The sequence below is a fragment of the Cyanistes caeruleus genome, chromosome 27 (assembly GCF_971803275.1).
Source record: "Cyanistes caeruleus chromosome 27, bCyaCae1.hap1.1, whole genome shotgun sequence".
Lineage (NCBI taxonomy): Eukaryota > Metazoa > Chordata > Aves > Passeriformes > Paridae > Cyanistes > Cyanistes caeruleus.
In genome coordinates this window covers 905356-923713 of record NC_141727.1, presented here as the reverse complement: position 1 = coordinate 923713, position 18358 = coordinate 905356, and the positions used below count along the sequence as shown (strand labels likewise).

Sequence of the window (18358 nt, the reverse complement as noted above, 5' to 3'; positions counted from 1 at the left end):
CCCGGAGTGACCGGGGCACGGACCGGGGCACGGGGACCCCTCAGACCCCCCTGCCCGGGGCACAGACCCCTCTGCCTACAGCCTTCAGCCCCCTGTGCGGCCCCGACCCCGTCCCAGGGCACAGGGTTTCGCCCCTCGGTGCTGCTGACCCCTCCAGACCTTGCTCCCAGGGCAGGCAGCACCCCCAGACTACTCCACTCCCCCAAATCCTCCCCAGCCCCTCAAACTTCCATCAGCTCCCACAGCCCCCTTCAGTCCTCCCCAGTCTCCCCGATCCTCCCAAAACTCCAGTCTTTGCCCCCCCAACTCCCCCATCCTCCCTTCCAATGCCCCTAAATCCTCTCCAAATCTCCTCCAACCCCCTATGCCCCAAAGACCACTTCAACCTCTCCAACCCTTCCCAAAACTTCCAACCTCCCTCTCCAAATCTTTCCCACCCTCCCAAACTCTCCTAAATCCCCTCCAGTGCCAATGCCCCTCCAAACCCCCTCCACCTTCCCAAAACCCTCTCCTAACCAGCCACAAACATTCCCCTCCTACACCAACTCCCTCATTCTCCCTCAGCTCCCCCAAATCACCCCCCAACCTCCCCAGTCCCAGTAAATTTACCCCAAACCCTCTCCCAACCACTCCCAACACCCCCTAAACCTCCCTTCAAACCCCCTCAACTTCAACTCCCTCCAAATCCTCCCTGAACTCCGAACCTCCCCTTTGAACACCCCAAATCCCCTGCAAACCCACCAAACCACCTCTGACCTTCCCAACCTTTCCAAATCGCTTTTAGCTCATACCAACCTCCTTCCACACTCCCTTCCCAACCCTCCAGCCTCTCCCTAGACCCCCAACCCCTCCAAATCCCCCTGTAACCACCCAAAATTCCCTCTAAACCTCCCAAACCACCTCCAGCATTCCAAACCCTTCAAAATCCTTTAAAGCCCCATTTCCAACATTTCTCCACGCTCCTTTCCAAGTCCCTCAACGCCTCCCTGGACCCTCCTGCTCCTCTAAACCCCCAACACCCTGAAACCCTCTCTAAACCCCTCAAACCCCATCCACACTCCCTCCCAAGCCCCCCAGTCCTTCCCTAGAGCCCCAACGTCCCCTTGAACACCCCCATTCCCCTCCCCATCTCCTCTCCATCCAGACACCACATCACCAGCCCATCCCAGAGGTGCCCGTGCCAGGCTTGGGGGGCACACGGGGCCTTTATTGCGTTCAGATGGCCGACTGCTCCTGGCGGGGCGGCTCGGCGGGGCCCGGGGGCCGCTCGGGCTCGGTGGCCATGGCAGCCTGGCGCAGCACGGCCATGTGCTCCTCGGCGGCCGCCAGTGACCGCTCGACCCAGTGGCGGGCGGCCGGCTGGCGACAGGCACTGCGGGTCACCAGCACCAGGTGACTGACCGACAGCAGCAGCGCCGCGGCCCTGCGGGGACACGGGGCTGTCAGCGCCCTGCCACCACCCCGTCACCACGGTGGCTTCCACAGAAGCAGCGTGGCCCCTGGTTTGTCTGACCTGGATGGGACCCAGGGAATGGCCTGAGGTTCTGTCACGGGGGGGTTTGGTTGGGTATCAGGGCAAGGTTCTTCCCCCAGAGGTGCTGGCACTGCCCAGGCTCCCCAGGGAATGGGCACAGCCCCAAGGCTGCCAGAGCTCCAGGAGAGCTTGGACAGCGCTCCAGGGATGAACAGGGTGGGATTGTTGGGGGGTCTGGGCAGGGCTGCGGATGGGACTGGGTGATCCTTGGGGTCCCTCGGATATTCTGGGATATTCTGGGATATTCTGTGATCTGCTCACACCGAGGGGCCTCCCTGTCCTGCTGGGTCACCTGGGGATGTCCCCAGGGGTGTGGTATGGCATGGGGGGCTGTCCCCCCCCCCACAGGTATTCCCCCACCCAGGAGTGTCCCTGTCCCTCCTGCCACTGTCACCTCGCGTCCAGCAGTTTGGGGTCCAGCGGGGGATACATGGATCTCACCACATCGTCCACCCTGCGGTGGGGATAGCGTTAACACCAGGGGACACTGTGGTGACACACCCAGCCCAGGCCTCAAGAGGCCTCTTGGAGCCTTGGGACACCCCTAGAGCCCCAGGAACCCTCCCAGAACTCCAGGAACCCCCTGAGCCCCAGGACTCCTCCCAGAGTCCCAAAATTACCCCAGGGCTGTGGGACACCTCCCAGAGTCCCCAAGCACCCCTAAAGTCCCCAGGCTTCCCTCCAGAATCCCCAGGGTCCCCCCCCAGTGCCTCAGGACCCTCCTCAGAGCCCCGGGACATCCCCAGAGCCCCCGTGACCCCTCCAGATTTACCCTGTCCCAAATCTCTGGGGACCCTCCAGAGCCCTGGAATTTCCCCCCCCCAATTCCTGGGGACACCCCAGATCCACAGGACTCCATCCAAGAGCCCCCTGTCACCTGGGGCTGATGCGCTTGGCCACCACGATGATGTCACCCAGGCTGGCTGGGGATTTCACGCGTGTGCCCGAGCCCATGGTCATGGCCACCAACTTCTCCGTCAGTGTGTGACAGATCTGGGGGACAGTGGTGGGCACTCAGTGCCACCATCACTACCAGTGCCACAAGTGCCACCTACCATCAGCACCAGTGCCACGAGTACCAACAATGTCACCATTGATGCCACTGCCACCAGTGTCACCAGTGCCATGCCCTGACTCACCTTCAGGATGGCGATGCAGTGGGACACCAGACCCCTGTGGAGAGGGAGGAATGTGTGAATCCACCTGTGTCCCCCTGCTCTGTCCTTGTCCCCTGTGTGTCCCCCTCTCCTGCCAGCCCCCACCCCATGTCCCCCAGACCTGTGGGGATATTCCCACCCCAAGACAATCTTGAGGACCATCGCTGTGGCTTGGTGACCTCCAAATCTGTCCCCTGCATCCCAGGATGGGGGACTGGCACTGCACAGGGGTCCCCAGCAGTGGGGGGACACAGGGACACTCACGAGGCGTCCTCGACCCAGTCCTCGTTCTCCAGGATGGCCTCGATGTGGGGGTTGGTGATGACCACATCGTCCAGCTCCAGCTCCGAGGGCTCCGATGGCGTCTCTGTGGTCCCCATCAGGTCCACGATGGGTCTGTCAGAGGCACAGCGGACATCCCACCAAGGGCCACCTCCTCAGGCTGCCCCACAGCCCCATGGCCCTGATGCTGGGGGACGTGTCCCCATTCTTTTCTCCCTGGTGATGTGGATGTGTCCCAAACTTCTTCCCTCTGATGATGCTGGACATGTCCCCTGCATCATCCCCCAATCACAGTGGACTTGTCCCCATCTTTGTTCCCTGGATGGTGTTGGACACGTCCCCACCTTCATCCCTTTGATGATGGCAGATGTGTCCCCATCTTTGTCCCCCCAATGACTGTGGCCACATCGCCCACATCATCTCCTTGATGATGCTGGACAATTCCTCAGCACTGTCCCCTGCTCATGGGGGTTGGGGTCCCTCCCTGCTGGGGACAGGGACGCTGCTGCCCACACGGGGTCACTCACTTGGTGTCGTAGTGGTGGCGCAGGTCCTTGGGGTGACAGTAGCGCTGCCTGCACACCACCACCAGCGCCACGAAGGACGCCAGGAAGATGGTGGCCAGCACCCCGATGGCCACAATGACAACGGTCTCCATGGCTGGTCCCCGCCCGAGGGGCTCAGGCGTCCGGTGCCATCACAGCACGCTGGGGCTGCAGTGACAGGGGGACCCCACAGGTGTTAGAACCCCACAGATTTCTCCTCTCCAACCCCGCACCCCAAAACACCCAGCCAGGACCTGAGGTCACCCCCAGATGGATCCCTGTCCCCAGGGTCTTCCTAGAGGCAGTGTCACTCGGGGGATGTGGTGACACTGGGTGTGGGGTGCAGCAGGATTTGGGGGGCTGCCCTCATGCCATCACCATGGCCATGGGGACACGGGGACAGGGGCTGGAGTCAGGAGAGCAAGGCCTGGGCCCTAGGGGGGCATGGGGAGCCACAGAGCGTGTTCTTCTGGGGACCCCTACCCACAGCCCTGTCCCTATGGGGACATGGAGACCCCCAGAGACTGATCCCTGTAGGGAGCCCAGAGTTCCTGTCCCGATGGGGCCACAGGGACACCCCGGAGCCCTGTCCCTACAGGGCCATGGGGGCCCCTAGAGCCTGGTCCCTAAGGAGACACCCCCCAGTTCTGATTCCTATGGGGTCATGTGGACCTCCAGAGCCCCCTTTCCATGGGGATCCCCCAAATCTGATCCCAGTTGGGCCATGGGGACCCTCGAGCCACCCCTGCTGCAGCAGTAGGGCCTGTGTGTCCCCATGTCATGTCCCCATGTCCCCATGGACAGCAGGAGACCGGCCATACCAGGCCCAGGGGACCCCATGTCCCCACAGGGATGGACTGGGTGTCCCTGCCAGGTTCCCACCCTGTGGGGGGGACCCCCTGTGCCCATCCTGCGGGCCGGGGGCTCCATCCCTGCCCTCCCTACCTGCTCCAGCCGGGAGGCAGCGCCGGGCGGGACACGGGGACACGCGGGGACGGTGCCACTTCCGTGCCGGGCCTGCAAACACGGCCAGCGCCGACCTTTGCCCCCTGACTCACACCTGGGCCCTCCACAAAGGGGGGGTGCAGGATGGGCCCCCGAAACCCTCCAGCCTCACTCAGCTTCCCCCCTCCTCCCACCCTTTCTGGTTTTTCTCCCTTAAATCCCATTGAATTTTAAGCCAGGTTTAGGGATTTGGCTTAAATTTCCAGCCCGGCTGCGCTTGTCCCTGCAACCCCACAAGGTTGGGGACAGTGAGGGGGGGACAGGGTGGCCCCCCCGCCACTTTCTCACTGCGATTAAAGCCGTAAGAGGGATTCTGGCTGCCAAAGCTGCTTTTGCTGTAACCCCCTGGTGCCTGGTCCTGGGGGTGGGCACAGCCCCGGAGGTGTCCCCAGGCCCCCCCAGAGTGTCCCCAGCCACAGGGGGTGTCCCTGTCCCGGCTGGGCTGGGGTCGGACCCTGACTGGGCAGGTGGGACCTGGCAGCCAGGGGAAAGGGGGACTCTGGGGGGGCACTGGGAGAGGGGGGCACTGCTGGGGGGTTTGGGGGTGTTCTGGGAGTGGGGGGGACGCTGCTGGGAGGGCCCTGTGAGGGTGGGGGGGCTCTCTGGGGGGGTGTCCGGAGAGTCCCTGTGGGGGTGTGGGGGGTGCCGGGGGTCCCGTGAAGTTCGGTGAGGGAGGATGAGCTGCTGAGTGGGTCCTGTGAAGATCTGGCGGTGGGGACTTTGCGGTTTAGGAGGTCCAGAGGTGTCTGTGAGCGTCTGGGGAGGTGTGGGGGGGTCGGTGCTGGAGGGGGACCCGGGGTGTTTGGGGGGATCTGGGGGGGGGGAGGGTCGCTGCTGGCGGGTCCCGGTCCCGCACAGCCCCGGTTGCTGGGGGGGGGCACGGGGCTGATGGAGTCCCGCCTGACCCTGGGGGTCGCTCCGGGGGTCCAGAGGTGGGGGTGGGGGTCTCTGGGGGGTCCCAGCACTGCTCTATGGGAGGGATCACTCTCAGGAGTCCCCTAGAGCGCCTGGGGGGGGTGGGGGGGGGGTTGGGGGATGGCTGGGGGGGTCCCGAATGGGAGATCCCCTCCCAGCTCCCTCGGCTGCTCCCTGAGACCCGCCCGGGTTCCCCCAATCCCTCCCGGCCCCCCCGCACCTGGAGCGGCTCCGCGGCGGCCGCGAACAAGATGGAGCCGGGCGGGGGGCGCGGAGCGGGGCCGGGAGCGGGGAGGGAGCGGGGAGGGAGCGGGGAGGGAGCGGGGAGGGAGCGGGATGGGAGCGGGGAGGGATCGGGATGGGAGCGGGGAGGGAGCAGAGAGGGGAGTGGGAATCGGCCCCGGCACCGCCCCCTCCCGCCCCGAGGCTCCCCTGTGCCTTTCAAAGTTCCCAAGTGCCTCCCGTGCATCCAAAAGTGTCCCAAAATGTCCCAAAACATTCCCACTGCGCTCCTGAAAGAATCCCCTTTGTCACAAAGCACTTCCTTGCGCTCCAAAGTGCATCCCAAAGTGGCTCCATTCTGTCCCAAAGTGTCCCTGCTGCACCCTCGAAGCATTGTTTTGTTCTCCAAAGTATCCCCTTGTGCCCCCAAACTTCCCCCCCTGCATTCCAAACAGTCCCTTTCCTGTCCCCAGTTGGGTCCCCTCATGTCCCAAAATGCCCCAGTTGCATCCCAAATTGTCCTCATTGTGTCCCAAACCACCGTCCCTGCACACCTGAAGTTTTCCTTTTGTCCTGAAAATCCTTGTGCAACAAAATGACGCCCCTGCACCCCAAAGTGTCTGTCTTGTCCCACAGTGTTCCCACTGCAGGGCAGCTTGGTGCCATCACACCCCCACCACACCCCAAAGTGCCCTTGTGATGTCCCCGAGTGTCCCCTCTGTACCCCAGCCACCCCCGTGTCCCAGACTGCTGCCATGTGCTGTCCTTGCTGTGTTTCAAAGGACAGGACATGTGTCCCATATCCCCACACCTCCTCCTCGTGTCCCTGCCATGCCCTTTATTGTCCCCATTATGTCCCCAAGCACTTCAGTCATGTCCTTTGCCATCCTTTTTGATCCCATCCAGTCCCGGTTCTGTCCCAGCCCGTCACTTTGGGTCACCCCAAAGTGTCCCCACCCCAGGAGGTGGCTCTGGGTGATGGGAACTCATGTCCCATGAGCGTGTGGCTCTCATCACATCTCACTGCCTGTGGTGACATTTGTGGTGACAGCGTTTGGTGATGCCAGCCAGGAATGGTGTCCCAGGTCACTGCAGTGTCCTGCAGTCTCAGGTCCCCTCATGCACACGGGGTACAAAGGCCATGTGGTGTCTCCAAGGCTCACCAGGAGCACCGAGCCCCTTCTGTGCCACCCATGTCCCTGGGCTGTCCCCATGTCCTGCCAGCAACCTCATCCTTGTGTCTGAATGGGCTCTTTATTCGGGAAGGGGGCAGGGGGCTCCAGCCACGGCACTGCCCGGCCCCTCCCTGCCCAGCCGCCGGTGCCACCACTGCCCGCCCGGACACTGCCCGCTCCCACCCTGGGAACGCTGGCTCAGCGAGCCGGGCACTGCAGGGCTCCACTGACCATAGGGACCCCACCAAGCCCCACAAACCCTGGGGCTCAACCCTCCGGACCCGGCCCTGGTGGGACAGGGTGGCCAAGGAGGACCCACTGGGGTGCCCCTCCTTGAGCCGGGTCACCGTGCTGCCCCTCATGGAGCCACCACCGAGGTGACACATGGCCAAGTCCTTCCTGGAGACGCTGCTCCATCAAGTCCCCACTGCTGGGCTTGTCCCCAGGGTTTATCTGTCCGGGAAGATGTACCCATAGTGGTTGAGGATGTGCTCCACCACCTGGTTCTGGAAGACCATGTGCATGGCCATGTTGCCCTCCTCACAGGCCGGCCGCAGCAGCGTGGGGCCGAAGACGATGGCGACGCTCTGCACCGACATGCGGTTCTCCTCCTTGTGCTCCACCACCCTGCAGGGACACGGGACGTGTCACCGGCACGGCCCTGACCCCGGGGCCCGTCCCCAGAGTCGTGTTCTGCCTTCCTGCAGCGGGCAGGGTTTGGGGGAATACAGGGGTGTCACCTGCAGAGGTGGCGGAAAAGGACCTTCATGGTGTCATGGTGGGCGGGAGGCAGGGACTGCACCAGGTCCCGGACGCAGCGGCCCCGCAGGGACGGCTCCTGGATCTCTGCCAGGGAGGGAGGGCATGGTGGGGTGCTGGCTCCAGCAGTCACAGCATCCTTGTCCCCACCTCCATTCCCATCCTCATCCCATCCTTGTCCCTATCTAATCCATCCTCATCCCAGGTCTTGTTTCCATTCCCATCCCTTTTCTTTCTCATTCCCATTCCCAACCCCATCCTTATGCTCTTTCCCATCCCATCTCCATTCCATCCCAGTTCCCATTCTTGTCTCCATCCCATTCTAACCCCATCCTTGTCCCCATCTCATCCCATCCCATCCTTGTCCCCATCCCATCCTTGTCCCCATCCCATCCCATCCCATCCCATCCCATCCCATCCCATCCCATCCCATCCCATCCCATTCCATGGATCCCATCCCATCCCATCCCATCCCATCCCATCCCATCCCATCCCATCCCATCCCATCCCATCCCTCACTGATGGCAGCGATGAACTTGTCGAAGTGGCTGAAGGGGATGAGTGGCTCTGGCAGCTCCCGTAGGAAGAGCTTCAGTGCCCCGGTGACAACGTGGATGTCCTCCCAGCGCCCGTCATCCAGGTCCAGCTGCTCGTCTGTGGGTGGGGCAGCACCTCAGGTGTGTCCAGAGCCCCAGGGATGGGTGGGGGTCCCTGGCTGGCCCCTCCCCAACCCTAGCCCTGTCTCTCTGCCCTGAAGTGGGGGTGATACCCCATTGTCCCCCACTGTCACTGTCACAGCAGGTGACCGTACCATGCTCCACCTTGTAGCGCAGTTTCTGGATGGTGGCCAGGTTGCCACTGACCCGGTACAGCCCATCAATGTCCAGACCTGGGCAGATGAAGACGGGGGAAAGCTCCCAGTTAAACAATCCACCCTGGGATGGGACATTAGGCACTCTTGAGGGAACTCCAGGTCCCCGTGTCCCCACTATCCCCTGGAGGATGTCCACAGCAAGCACCAGGCTTCCAAGGAAAACCCAAACATCCCCTGTAGGCTGTCCCTGGAGCCGTCCCCATCTCCCCATGCCAGTGTCCCAGGCTGCCCCTGTCCCCAGGGCAGTACCTCTCCTCTCCACGGTCCAGATGCACTGCAGGACGAAGTGTGGCACCGTGCCCCGCTCCCGCTCACACAGAGCCAGCAGCGAGCAGCCAAAAACCTGGTCTAGGAACACAGCAGGGACATGAGCGTGGCCAGGGGACACCAGGAGAATGGCTAGTGGGGGACAGAGGGTCTTGTTCCCATTGGAGTGTCCCACAGGGGTGGCTGGAGATGATGGGACACTCCCAAGCTCATCACCAACATGCTGGGTCAGGGTTGGGCTTGATCACACAACCCAGTGTCCCATCTCCATCCCTGCCTGTCCCAGCTCCATCCCTGACCGTCCCAGCTCCATCCCTGACCGTCCCAGCTCCATCCCTGACCGTCCCAGCTCCATCCCTGACCGTCCCAGCTCCATCCCTGACCGTCCCAGCTCCATCCCTGGCTGTCCCATCTCCATCCCTGGCTGTCCCAGCTCCATCCCTGACCGTCCCAGCTCCATCCCTGACCGTCCCAGCTCCATCCCTGACCGTCCCAGCTCCATCCCTGACCGTCCCAGCTCCATCCCTGACTGTCCCAGCTCCATCCCTGGCTGTCCCACCCCTCCTCCAGCCTGGAGACACGCTGAGGGACTCAGTCCCATTCCAGCACCCACCCTTGATAGGCCCTATCCCAACGCTCCATCCCAGCACCCACTCTGGATCATCCCAGCACCCCCCGATCCAGCCCCCGCGCCCACCCCTGATGTAGCCCTTCTCCCGCAGGGATTGCATCGTCGGCCGCCTCTGCAGGAACTTGCGGAGTTTGTTCCGGACTCTGCTGGTGTCACTCTCGGCACTGCCCGTCACCTGTCCGGCCGCTGGCGGGGACACAGCTCATGTCAGCGCTCCCGGCCTGGGGACCCGCAGGGTGGGTGGTTTTGCCGGGCCCCCGCGCCCATCCCGGGTGCCGGTGCTCACCTGCCCTCCTCTCCTCGCTGCCCCCCAGCCTCTCCCGGGAGCCGAATTCAGCCCCAGTTTCGGCCTCCTCCTCTGCGGAGATGTCGGAGCCCTAAGGAAGGGGAGCCGTGAGACGCCGGGCCCGGCCCCAGGGTGGCCGCGGGCATCCCGGGGGGCCCTGCTCACCCTGCGGCCGATGCTGTCGGAGATGGTTCTGTGCCAGGCGGTGATGATCTGCTCCGAGTCATGCTGGATGAGGAATTCCGAGCCCTCCCGCGTCCTCAGCTGCCGGAGCAATTCACAGAGGTCAGGGAAAGGGCGCGGGGCTGCCGCAACCACCCGGATTTGGGAACCACAATGTGACTGACTGAGCCCGGCACCGACTCCCGTGACACCAAAAGTGCCGGGAGCCGGAGCGGCTGGAGCGGCTCCTCCCTGTGCAAAGCCCCTCGGGGAGCCAGAGGTCCCTTGGTGACCTCTCTGTGCCCATCAGAATGGGACAATGACCAGTAGTGCAGTGTCCCTGTACTCCCACCCTGGCACATCCTCAGTGTCCCCACGTCCATCCCCTGCAGCACTGCTGGGATGAACTGGCCAGAAGTGGCTCTGCCCTGTGGACCCTGGCGTGTGACTGGTGTCCCTCCTGCTGTCACTCGCTCACCTCCAGGACATTCTTCTTGCTGGACTTGTCCCTGCCGGCCCAGGCGAGGGTGGCCCCACGCAGCTCCACCGTGTGCTCAGGGGTGGTCAGGGTGCTGGGGTGCCTCTGTGGGGACAAGGGGATGAGGGTGGCACCTGCCCAGAGAGGACAGGGACACTGGGATCCTGCTGGGGAGCGTGGGCTGCCCTCCTGCAGAAAGGCAAGGCTGCCAAATGTCCCCTGTGGGATCCCTCTGTCCCCTCCTATGGTCTCTGCAGGACTAGGACATGGGACTGCCATGGTGGGGTTAGGGTCACGGCCACCAGCTTGGGGACAGCCAGGTCATAGGGCTGCCATCACCTCAAGGGACATTCCCAGCCCTCCTCAGGGACCCTGGGGGCTCCAGCTTTGGGGTCCCTCTCAGTGACACTGCAGGAAGAAGGTGGCTGCTCCCAAGGAGGGGGATTTTGCAGAGGGAGAGCATCAGACCCACTGCTTCTCCCCATGCCCTGGGTCTCGAGGTGCTTTGACCACACTCCCCCTGCCCCAAGAGCCTTTGCACCCCCAGACAGAGCTCTGAACCCCTGGGGTGAGGCCAGCACTGTCTCCAGCAGCTGTGGGTCCCCTGTCCTCCCCCCGCCACTGTCACCACAGGGTGTTGCAAGACCCACGGCAACTTCTGCATCCTGTGGCAGCTGCTGGGCACTGCGGGGGGAGAACGAGACCCAGGGGGGGACTGGGGCTGGCTCTGCTTCCTCCTGCTGCTCTCACCAGCTCTGGGTGCTCCAACACTGTGTGTGCTGGGGGGTGAGTGGACATGTCCCAGTGCTGGGGTCCCTGTGCAGGGCACCACCCCTGGCCTGTGAGTCCTGGTCCCATCCCTCAAGTGCTGATTCCCCCCACAGTACCAGGGGTTGTTTTGTGGGTGCTGGCCCTGTCCCCTGGATGTCAGCCTCATCCTATAGGTGCTGGTCCCATCCTGCAGCTTTGACCCCATCCTGTGGATCCTTGCCCTGTCCTATAGGTGCTGGCCCCATTTTGTGGGGGCTGGCCATGGTCTCCCTCCCCCAAGACAGCCCTGAACACCCAACCCAGAGGTGAGGCCAGCACCATGTGGGTGCTGCCCCATCCTACACATGTTGGCCACATCCTGTGAGTCCTGGTCCAGTCCCATGGATGCTGGCCCGTTCCCATGGGTGCTGGCCCTTTCCCATGGGTGCTGGCCCTTTCCCATGGGGACTCTGGTCCCATCCCATGCAGCTGCCCTGCCCCAAGGCCATTGGGGCCCTTACCAAGGCACTGGCAGCTGAATGCTTGGAGTCCTTGAAGAAGGTGAGGATTCCCCCTTCCAGCACTGTCCAGGAGGAGCTCCAGTTCTTCCTGGGGAAGAGAACAGAGGTCAATCACACAGTGGGATAGCACAGCCCCTTCCCTCTGCTGGACTCCTGTCTCCAGTGGCAGGGGACACCGGGACGTTCTTACCGGAGCCGCTTCCCTCTGTCCACTGTCTTGGTCCGGTTGAGCACTCCGGCTTTTTCGAGACTTTTAAACTGGAAAGTAAAGGTGGAGGTGTCAAATTTGCCCCTTGCTCTCCCTGGTGATGGGGTGAGGGCAGGCTGGGTGCCCCTCCTGGGGTTCTCACCTTCTCCTCCTTGCTGCCTGGTGCCGGTGACACGGTGCCGTGCCAGGCGAAGAGCCCGCTGTCCTGGCTGGAGCCGCTGCTGGCCCGCTCGTGGCGGCCACCTGATGGAACCTGGCCAGGGAGGGGTCAGGTGATGCTCGAGGTGCCCCTGCCAGGAGGGGGCTGTGCTGTGCACCCACAGCACCCCAGAGCCCCTGCACACCCTGCTCTGTGGGCTTGGGAGGATGTTTATCCCTGGCAGTCACCCCTGTCTGCATCTTTGTCCCTGATCTTGTCCCCATCCCCACTGCTGTCCCTGTCCTTGTGCATCCCTGTCCCCATCCCTGTGTTCTTCCCTCTTCCATTCCCTGTCCCAATCCCTGTTCCCATCCCTATCCCGTACCGTGTCAGTCCCGAAGTGCTCGGGGTAGAACGTGATACCCTCGGGGTGGCTGTGTCCGTACCAGCCCGGGGGTGAGCCCAGCTCCTCGGGGCGTCTCGGGGACAGGCACAGAGAGGCCCCCTGATCGTAGGAGCCCACGGGCGAATAGTCCTCCTCAGGATAACACTCCAGCTCATCTGGAGACAGGTCAGGATAATCCGTTTCTGGAGTGGGTGGCTGGAGAGAAGAGACAGTTCAAGATCTTGTGCCCAACCAAGAGATCTGCATCCCTGTGCTGTTCGCCCAGGTGGGGACTGCCCCATCTCCATCATCTCCATTCCCATCTCCATCTCAATCCCTGTCTCCATTCCCATCTCCATCTTCATCTGCACCTTCATCTTCATTCCCATCCCTGTCTCCCATCTCCAAATTCATCCCTATCCCCATTCCATCCCTGTTTCCATCTCCATTCCCCTCCTTTTCTACATCCCTGTATCTGCTCCCATCTCCACCTTCTGTCTTCATCTTTATTCCCCATCTCCATCTTTGTTTCTATATTCATCTCCATTGCATCTCCCATCCTTTCTCAATCTTCAGCTCTGACTCCATTTTCATCCCATCCCTGTTTCCATCTGCACTCTCAACCTTTACGACACCCCTGGATCCATACCCATGTCCATCTTCATCTGTCTTCATCTCCATCTCAACCTCCATCGCATCTCCCACACCTTTCTCAATCCCAGTCTCTGTGTTTTCATTTTCATCCCATCCCTTCTTCATCTCCATTCCCGTCCCTGTCTGTGCCCCCATCCCAAGCCCATCCCCGCGCCTCGCCGGGTGCTCACCCTCTGCTCCACGGGACCGTACCGCGTCCCCCCAGGGTGCATTTCCCGGGGGCTGCCTGTGTCTCCCACGGTGGGGGGGTCCCACGACGTCTCACCTGTCACCGAATTATAGAAAAAAGTCTGTCCGCTTCCTTCGTCCACGTGCTGTTCCCACTCGGGAAGCTCCGGGCTGTGTGCGAGTGAGGAGGCGGGAGAGGCGGCGGGACTCACTCCATCGGCCGCCTGCCCAAAGGGACAATCCCACGTGGTCTCGCCCGTCACGGGGTTATAATAAAACAAATGTCCACTGTCCGTGTCCGTGTGGGTTTCCCAGTCCGACACGGAGCTGCCAGGCTCCTCTGGGGCCGAGCTGGCGGCGGTGGCCTCTTCCCGCAGCTCCTGGATGTTGAGGTAGATGGGGTCAGGTGTCTCCTCTGACTCCTTGTGTGCCTGGGGGAACACGGATGTGTCACTACTGCAGCTGGAATGGCATTCCTGGGATGTCCCCACTGCGGTGTCCAGTGTCCGGGTGGCTGATGAGGGAGGCACCAAGGAGCCGGATCCTGCCCTGGCTGCTGGGTCACCACCCTGCCTGGGCTCCCAAATGTGTGGTGCCAGTGATGGGGTGTAGGAGGACAGGAGGTGGAGAGGGGCACCCACAGCACCCATAATGGGGCAGGGAGCACCCACTGGCACAGGGATGAGCACATGGAGGGACATGGAGGTCCCCAGTGCCAGCACCGGTGTCACTGCTGCCTGTGTCACTTGTGTACCTTGTCACTGGTAGCACCCTCACCAACAGCACCACATCACCGGCACCTGTAAGACCCACTGTGTGCAGCACCTGCAGCAGCACCTGCAGCAGCACCTGCAGCACTGGTGTCCATGTCACTGCATCATCAGTACTTGCATCAGCAGCTCCCACATCAGCAGCACCTCCATCACTAGCACCCGTCACCCACATCAGCAGCACCTGTGTCCCTGCTCCCACTCATGCAGCACCTGCATCACTGCATCATCCACACCAGCATCACTGCATCAGCCACACCTGCATCACTGCTACCTGCATCACTGCATCATCCACACCAGCATCACTGCATCAGCCACACCTGCATCACTGCTACCTGCATCACTGCTACCTGCATCACTGCATCATCCACACCTGCATCACTGCATCATCCACACCTGCATTACTGCTACCTGCATCAGCATCACTGCTACCTGCATCACTGCATCATCCACACCTGCATTACTGCTACCTGCACTGCTCTGCTACGTGCTCTGTGCAGCACCCACATCACTGGCACCTAAACCATGAACACCCACAACCTCTGCACTGACATCTGTGGTCCCAACACCTCCAACCTACTCATCCCCTGTACCCCCAGCCTCCACTCCCACCTCCCCAGGAACAGCACCCCAAAACTCACGTCCATCTCACCCACACTTGCACCCCAGCACCCTCATCACCTGTGCCCTGGGACACTCCAGCAGCCACAGCCCCGGCCTCCCGCCCAAAGCCGGATGCCGAACCAGACAGTCCCATCACCACATCCCAAAATAGCATCCCCAGCACCAGCCTGGCTGACCCCCACCTGTGGGGATGCCTGGAGTATGGGGATGTGTCCCCTGGGACCAGGAGGGTGCTGCCAGCAGGGAACCCTCTCCTGTCACCCTTTGATCTCCCCAGTTTTACAGCCTGAGTCTCTCACTAATGGCTGCAGGGACAAAGGTCCAGCCCTGCCCATCATCCCGAGGGAGGTGACAGTGGGTGCACTGTCCTTGGGGACACCACGGATCACAGTGGGACAGCAGCCTGATGACACCTCTCATCCTCCCCCCATTACCCCATGAACCCCCCCAGCACGGTGAGCAGGGCCAGAAACCACTGCGGGGTCTGTCCTCCTCCTGGGGCCGAGGGACATGGGGGTGGCAATGGGGGATCCCTGGCACGGAGCCCCCCCAGCACCTCTCTCTCTCCCATGGGTGCATCCCTGGGAGTTTCTCATCCCTGGGGGGGGCTGGGTGCCCCTCCCTGCTTTGGGACAGGCATTGTGGCACCCGCTGGTGCCCATAAACCCCCGGGGAAACCCCAGGGGGAGCCTGGCGAGGAGCAATCCCTAAACACCCTCCCTGTCCCCGGCTGGGTGCACCCTTGGGTGCTGCCTACCTTCCTCAAGTGCAGAGGCTGCAATGCCCTGCTCCGAGCACGCTGCGGACCCCCCCACGCCCGGTCACCCATCGCGGTGACACCGGGGCAGCACTGGGGGCACCGGGGGGGACACCTGGTCCCTGCTGCCGTGGGGACACCACGAGGCTCCGGTAATGCCACTGGCACCCTGAGCCGGGCCCTGCACCCACCGCTCTTCCTGCCAGGGTTCGGGGAGCGGAAGAGACGCCCAGGGAGGAAATGGCTTCTCTTGGGGTTGTTGTCACCCATCACCCACCACCTGCCACTCGTCACCAGCTCCGGCACAGCCAATGCCAACTGAGCAGGAATTGCTCCAGGATGATGCTGAGCAGGAATTGCACTGGGATGATCCCCTGAATTTCGGGTGGCCCATCTGGTGTCACACTGCTCCACTGGAAGCTGATCTGGGGCTGCTGCGTCCCCACAACACCGGGATCACCCCAAACCATCCCACGGGTGGGGGGTGCAGATGGTGCCAGGACGGAGGCCACCATGGTTTTGGATGCTGGATGTTTTTGGCACTGGCTGGATTTGGACAGGGAAGGGGAATGCTCCCATGGTGGCACTGGGGTTGGGGACTGTGCTGGGTCACTCCCAGAGGGGCTTTGGGTGTGTAAAGGGCACAGCTTGGGGCACAAGGGGTAAAAATGAGGTGAAAATGGGGTGGAAAACACAGCCCCCCACCACCAATACGCCATTTCCTCCCAGGTGGCACAATCCCTCCACCCCACCTTGAAGTGGGGGACACCCAGGCTTGGGGTGCTCCAGGTGCCTGGGGTTACTCCACAGTGTGGTGCTCGGGGACAAGTGAGGAGGGGACAGGGGACCCACCCCTCTGCCGCCACCGTCTCACCCTGTGTACCCCAGCCCGCGCTGCTGGCAGGTGAGCGGCCAGGGGCGAGCCCCACCCTTGGGTGCCCCCCCCGGGGAGGTGCAGCCCAGGGGGTGCTGGGCAGAGCCCTTTGCTACTTACTGGTGTGGGGTGAGCGTGGGTTTGGGGTGTCGGGGCGCTGGCCTGCGCCGGGGTGCACCCAGCACCCACCTCGGTCAATGGGTGCTGCGCCCAGGTGAGGCTCCCGCCCCGGCAGGGAGGAGCTGCCGTGTTTCCCTGTTAACCCCTTTCTGCCTCCTCATCCCGGAACGCTCTGGGAAGCTGAGGGGGACATTCCAAAGCCCCCCTGGGTGACACCGAGCCCCCCACCCGCCCCAGGGACCATAGGGCTCTGCAGAGTGGGGGGCTGGGAGAGGGTGAGGGAACTGAGGCACGGGCTAGGGGACTGAGGGTGGGGGTGCGGGGGGTGTCTGTGGCGGGGGTCACCCCGAAATGGTTCATTCTGGCAAGTCCCTACGGTGGGTTTGTCCCACGGGGTCAGCTCCGTGGGGAAATGTGGGGCTGCGGTGCCGGGGCATCAGCCCGCTCTGTGCTGGGGGTCACAGGGTCATGGTGGGGGAACACTGAACCAGCCGAGGGGCCCAGGCTCAACACGCCTACCCGCTAACCCCCCCCAGCGCAGCTTTTGGGGACAGCAGTGGCGATGTCACCGTACCTGAGCCGCGGGGCCGCTCCCCGGCCACCTCCTGGCCGCGTCCCCGTCCCTGCCGGAGGCGCACAGGGTCTCGGAGCGGCTCTTCCCGAGCGGGCGGGGGTGTCCCGGGGGGTCCCCGCCTGCCCCCATGGCGGTGGCACTGCGTGCTGCTGGTGTCACCCGCGCCAGGTCATCCAGGGACTGCGAAGGTCTCACAGGCTCAGCGGGGCGCGGGCTCAGCCCCGGGGGGACCCGAAAAGAGCTGAGTGACGGCGGCGAGTCCCTCCTGGGCACCGAGACCCTCCTGGGCACCGAGTCCCCCCTGGGCACCGAGTCCTTCTTGGGCACCGAGTCCTTCCTGGGCACCGAGTCCCCGCGGGGCACCGAGTCCCCGCGGGGCACCGAGTCCCTCCTGGGCACCGAGTCCTTCTTGGGCACCGAGTCCTTCTTGGGCACCGAGTCCCTCCTGGGCACCGAGTCCTTCCTGGGCACCGAGTCCCCGCGGGGCACCGGGCACCCTCCTGCCGGCTCCCCGGGCTCGGCGGCGCCGATGAACCGATACTCGTAGGCCGGCGGGGGCTGAGGGACGAGCGTGGCCGGCTCTGTCGCAGCACGGCCCGGTGGCGGGGGGTCAAGCGGGGCTGGGGCGGCGATGGGCGGCAGCTCCTTGACGTACTGGGCCGGGATGTAAAAGGGCCGGGCGTCCCCGCTCCTGCGGACGTGCCACCAGTGCGGGTTGGTGCGTTTGAGCAGAACGTAGCGCTCGTTGGGTTTGATGGAGACCAAGGTGCCGTCCTTGGCGCGGTACTCGAAGCCGTACTCCACCAGCACCAGCGCCTCCTCCGCCGGCTCCGCCGCCTCCATGGCCTCCCCGCGCCTCCGCCTGCGGGACACGGGGCAGGGAAGGGGTGACGGCAGCGCCCGACCCCTCCTGGGCTGAGGGACCCCCGGCTCAGAGCTCCCTCGGGGTCCCCGCTGAGCTCCAGCCCTAAGCGGCCTCTCCGCAAACCGCCCCAACGTGCTGGAACAGCCCTGGGGTCACCGCCACCATCCCTGCCAGCACGCCCGAGACCCCCGAGCCACCGAGCCCCCGAAGGCCCCGAAGGCCCCGAGCCCCCGAAGGCCCCGAGCCCCTGAAGGCCCCGAACGCCCCGAAGGCCCCGAGCCCCCGAAGGCCCCGAGCCCCTGAAGGCCCCAAGGCCCCGAGCCCCGCTCTCACCTGCGGCCGGCGCTGGGGCGGGTGCTTGCCCGCGGTGCCGCTCGTGCCCGCGCCGGGCCCGTCCCGGCTCGCCCGGTTTCCGCCGCCGCCTCGACGAGAGACGGGGCCGGGCTCGGGCGGGTGGGTGCCCGGCCCCCGGCGGCGGCAGCACGGGCTCTGGGGCGCGTTTCCTCCCCTCGGCGGGGGAAGGGACGGTGGCGGACGGGACCCGCTGCCGCCCGACGAGGAAACGGCTCCTCGGGAGGTTCCTGCCGCAGGAAGGGCCCAGCCCCGAGGCTCAGCCGGGATCTGCGCTGCTGCCGGATCTGGCACGGCCTCTCTGGG

The 18358-nt window shown here is 63.8% G+C and overlaps 2 protein-coding genes across 6 annotated transcripts; both read right to left on the bottom strand.

Annotated features, from left to right (window-relative positions):
- Positions 1-1163: 1163 nt before the first annotated feature.
- On the bottom strand, positions 1164-5856 carry TMEM98 (transmembrane protein 98). 3 transcript variants are annotated; one of them, XM_086864025.1, is made up of 8 exons: positions 5659-5793; positions 4464-4535; positions 3501-3686; positions 2956-3087; positions 2674-2707; positions 2412-2527; positions 1929-1988; positions 1164-1423 (listed from the first exon to the last, which is right to left on the bottom strand). In XM_086864025.1, exons 3-8 carry the CDS (start codon positions 3629-3631, stop codon positions 1216-1218), a joined length of 681 nt encoding a protein of 226 aa, XP_086720151.1. In that variant the 5' UTR covers positions 3632-3686; positions 4464-4535; positions 5659-5793; the 3' UTR covers positions 1164-1215. The 3 variants fall into 3 exon arrangements, with proteins under 3 accessions (XP_086720151.1, XP_086720153.1, XP_086720152.1); XM_086864027.1 differs by lacking the exon at positions 4464-4535 and having other exon boundaries at positions 5659-5856; XM_086864026.1 differs by lacking the exon at positions 5659-5793 and having other exon boundaries at positions 4464-4553.
- Positions 5857-6895: 1039 nt separating this feature from the next.
- On the bottom strand, positions 6896-18112 carry ARHGAP27 (Rho GTPase activating protein 27). 3 transcript variants are annotated; one of them, XM_086864024.1, is made up of 17 exons: positions 18035-18112; positions 17272-17698; positions 16837-17169; positions 13120-13548; positions 12296-12511; positions 11914-12024; positions 11754-11821; positions 11564-11651; positions 10293-10397; positions 9818-9916; positions 9653-9743; positions 9433-9552; positions 8718-8816; positions 8406-8483; positions 8114-8248; positions 7576-7681; positions 6896-7462 (listed from the first exon to the last, which is right to left on the bottom strand). In XM_086864024.1, exons 2-17 carry the CDS (start codon positions 17677-17679, stop codon positions 7285-7287), a joined length of 2664 nt encoding a protein of 887 aa, XP_086720150.1. In that variant the 5' UTR covers positions 17680-17698; positions 18035-18112; the 3' UTR covers positions 6896-7284. The 3 variants fall into 3 exon arrangements, with proteins under 3 accessions (XP_086720150.1, XP_086720148.1, XP_086720149.1); XM_086864022.1 differs by having other exon boundaries at positions 16837-17698; XM_086864023.1 differs by lacking the exon at positions 18035-18112 and having other exon boundaries at positions 16837-17259; positions 17308-18026.
- Positions 18113-18358: the final 246 nt, after the last annotated feature.

What these genes read in the sequence shown, in the direction of transcription:
- TMEM98 (XM_086864027.1), bottom strand. Translation starts at nt 3,631, where the DNA reads ATGGAGACCGTTGTCATTGTGGCCATCGGGGTGCTGGCCACCATCTTC. An exon ending in GACTGGGTCGAGGACGCCTC is followed by an intron (nt 2,708 to 2,955) that starts GTGAGTGTCCCT and finishes CCCTCTCCACAG; the next exon opens with GGGTCTGGTGTCCCACTGCA. An exon ending in GCCAAGCGCATCAGCCCCAG is followed by an intron (nt 1,989 to 2,411) that starts GTGACAGGGGGC and finishes TCCCCACCGCAG; the next exon opens with GGTGGACGATGTGGTGAGAT.
- ARHGAP27 (XM_086864022.1), bottom strand. Translation starts at nt 17,679, where the DNA reads ATGGAGGCGGCGGAGCCGGCGGAGGAGGCGCTGGTGCTGGTGGAGTAC. An exon ending in GACAGAGGGAAGCGGCTCCG is followed by an intron (nt 11,652 to 11,753) that starts GTAAGAACGTCC and finishes TCTCTTCCCCAG; the next exon opens with GAAGAACTGGAGCTCCTCCT. An exon ending in CTGGACCGTGGAGAGGAGAG is followed by an intron (nt 8,484 to 8,717) that starts GTACTGCCCTGG and finishes TCATCTGCCCAG; the next exon opens with GTCTGGACATTGATGGGCTG.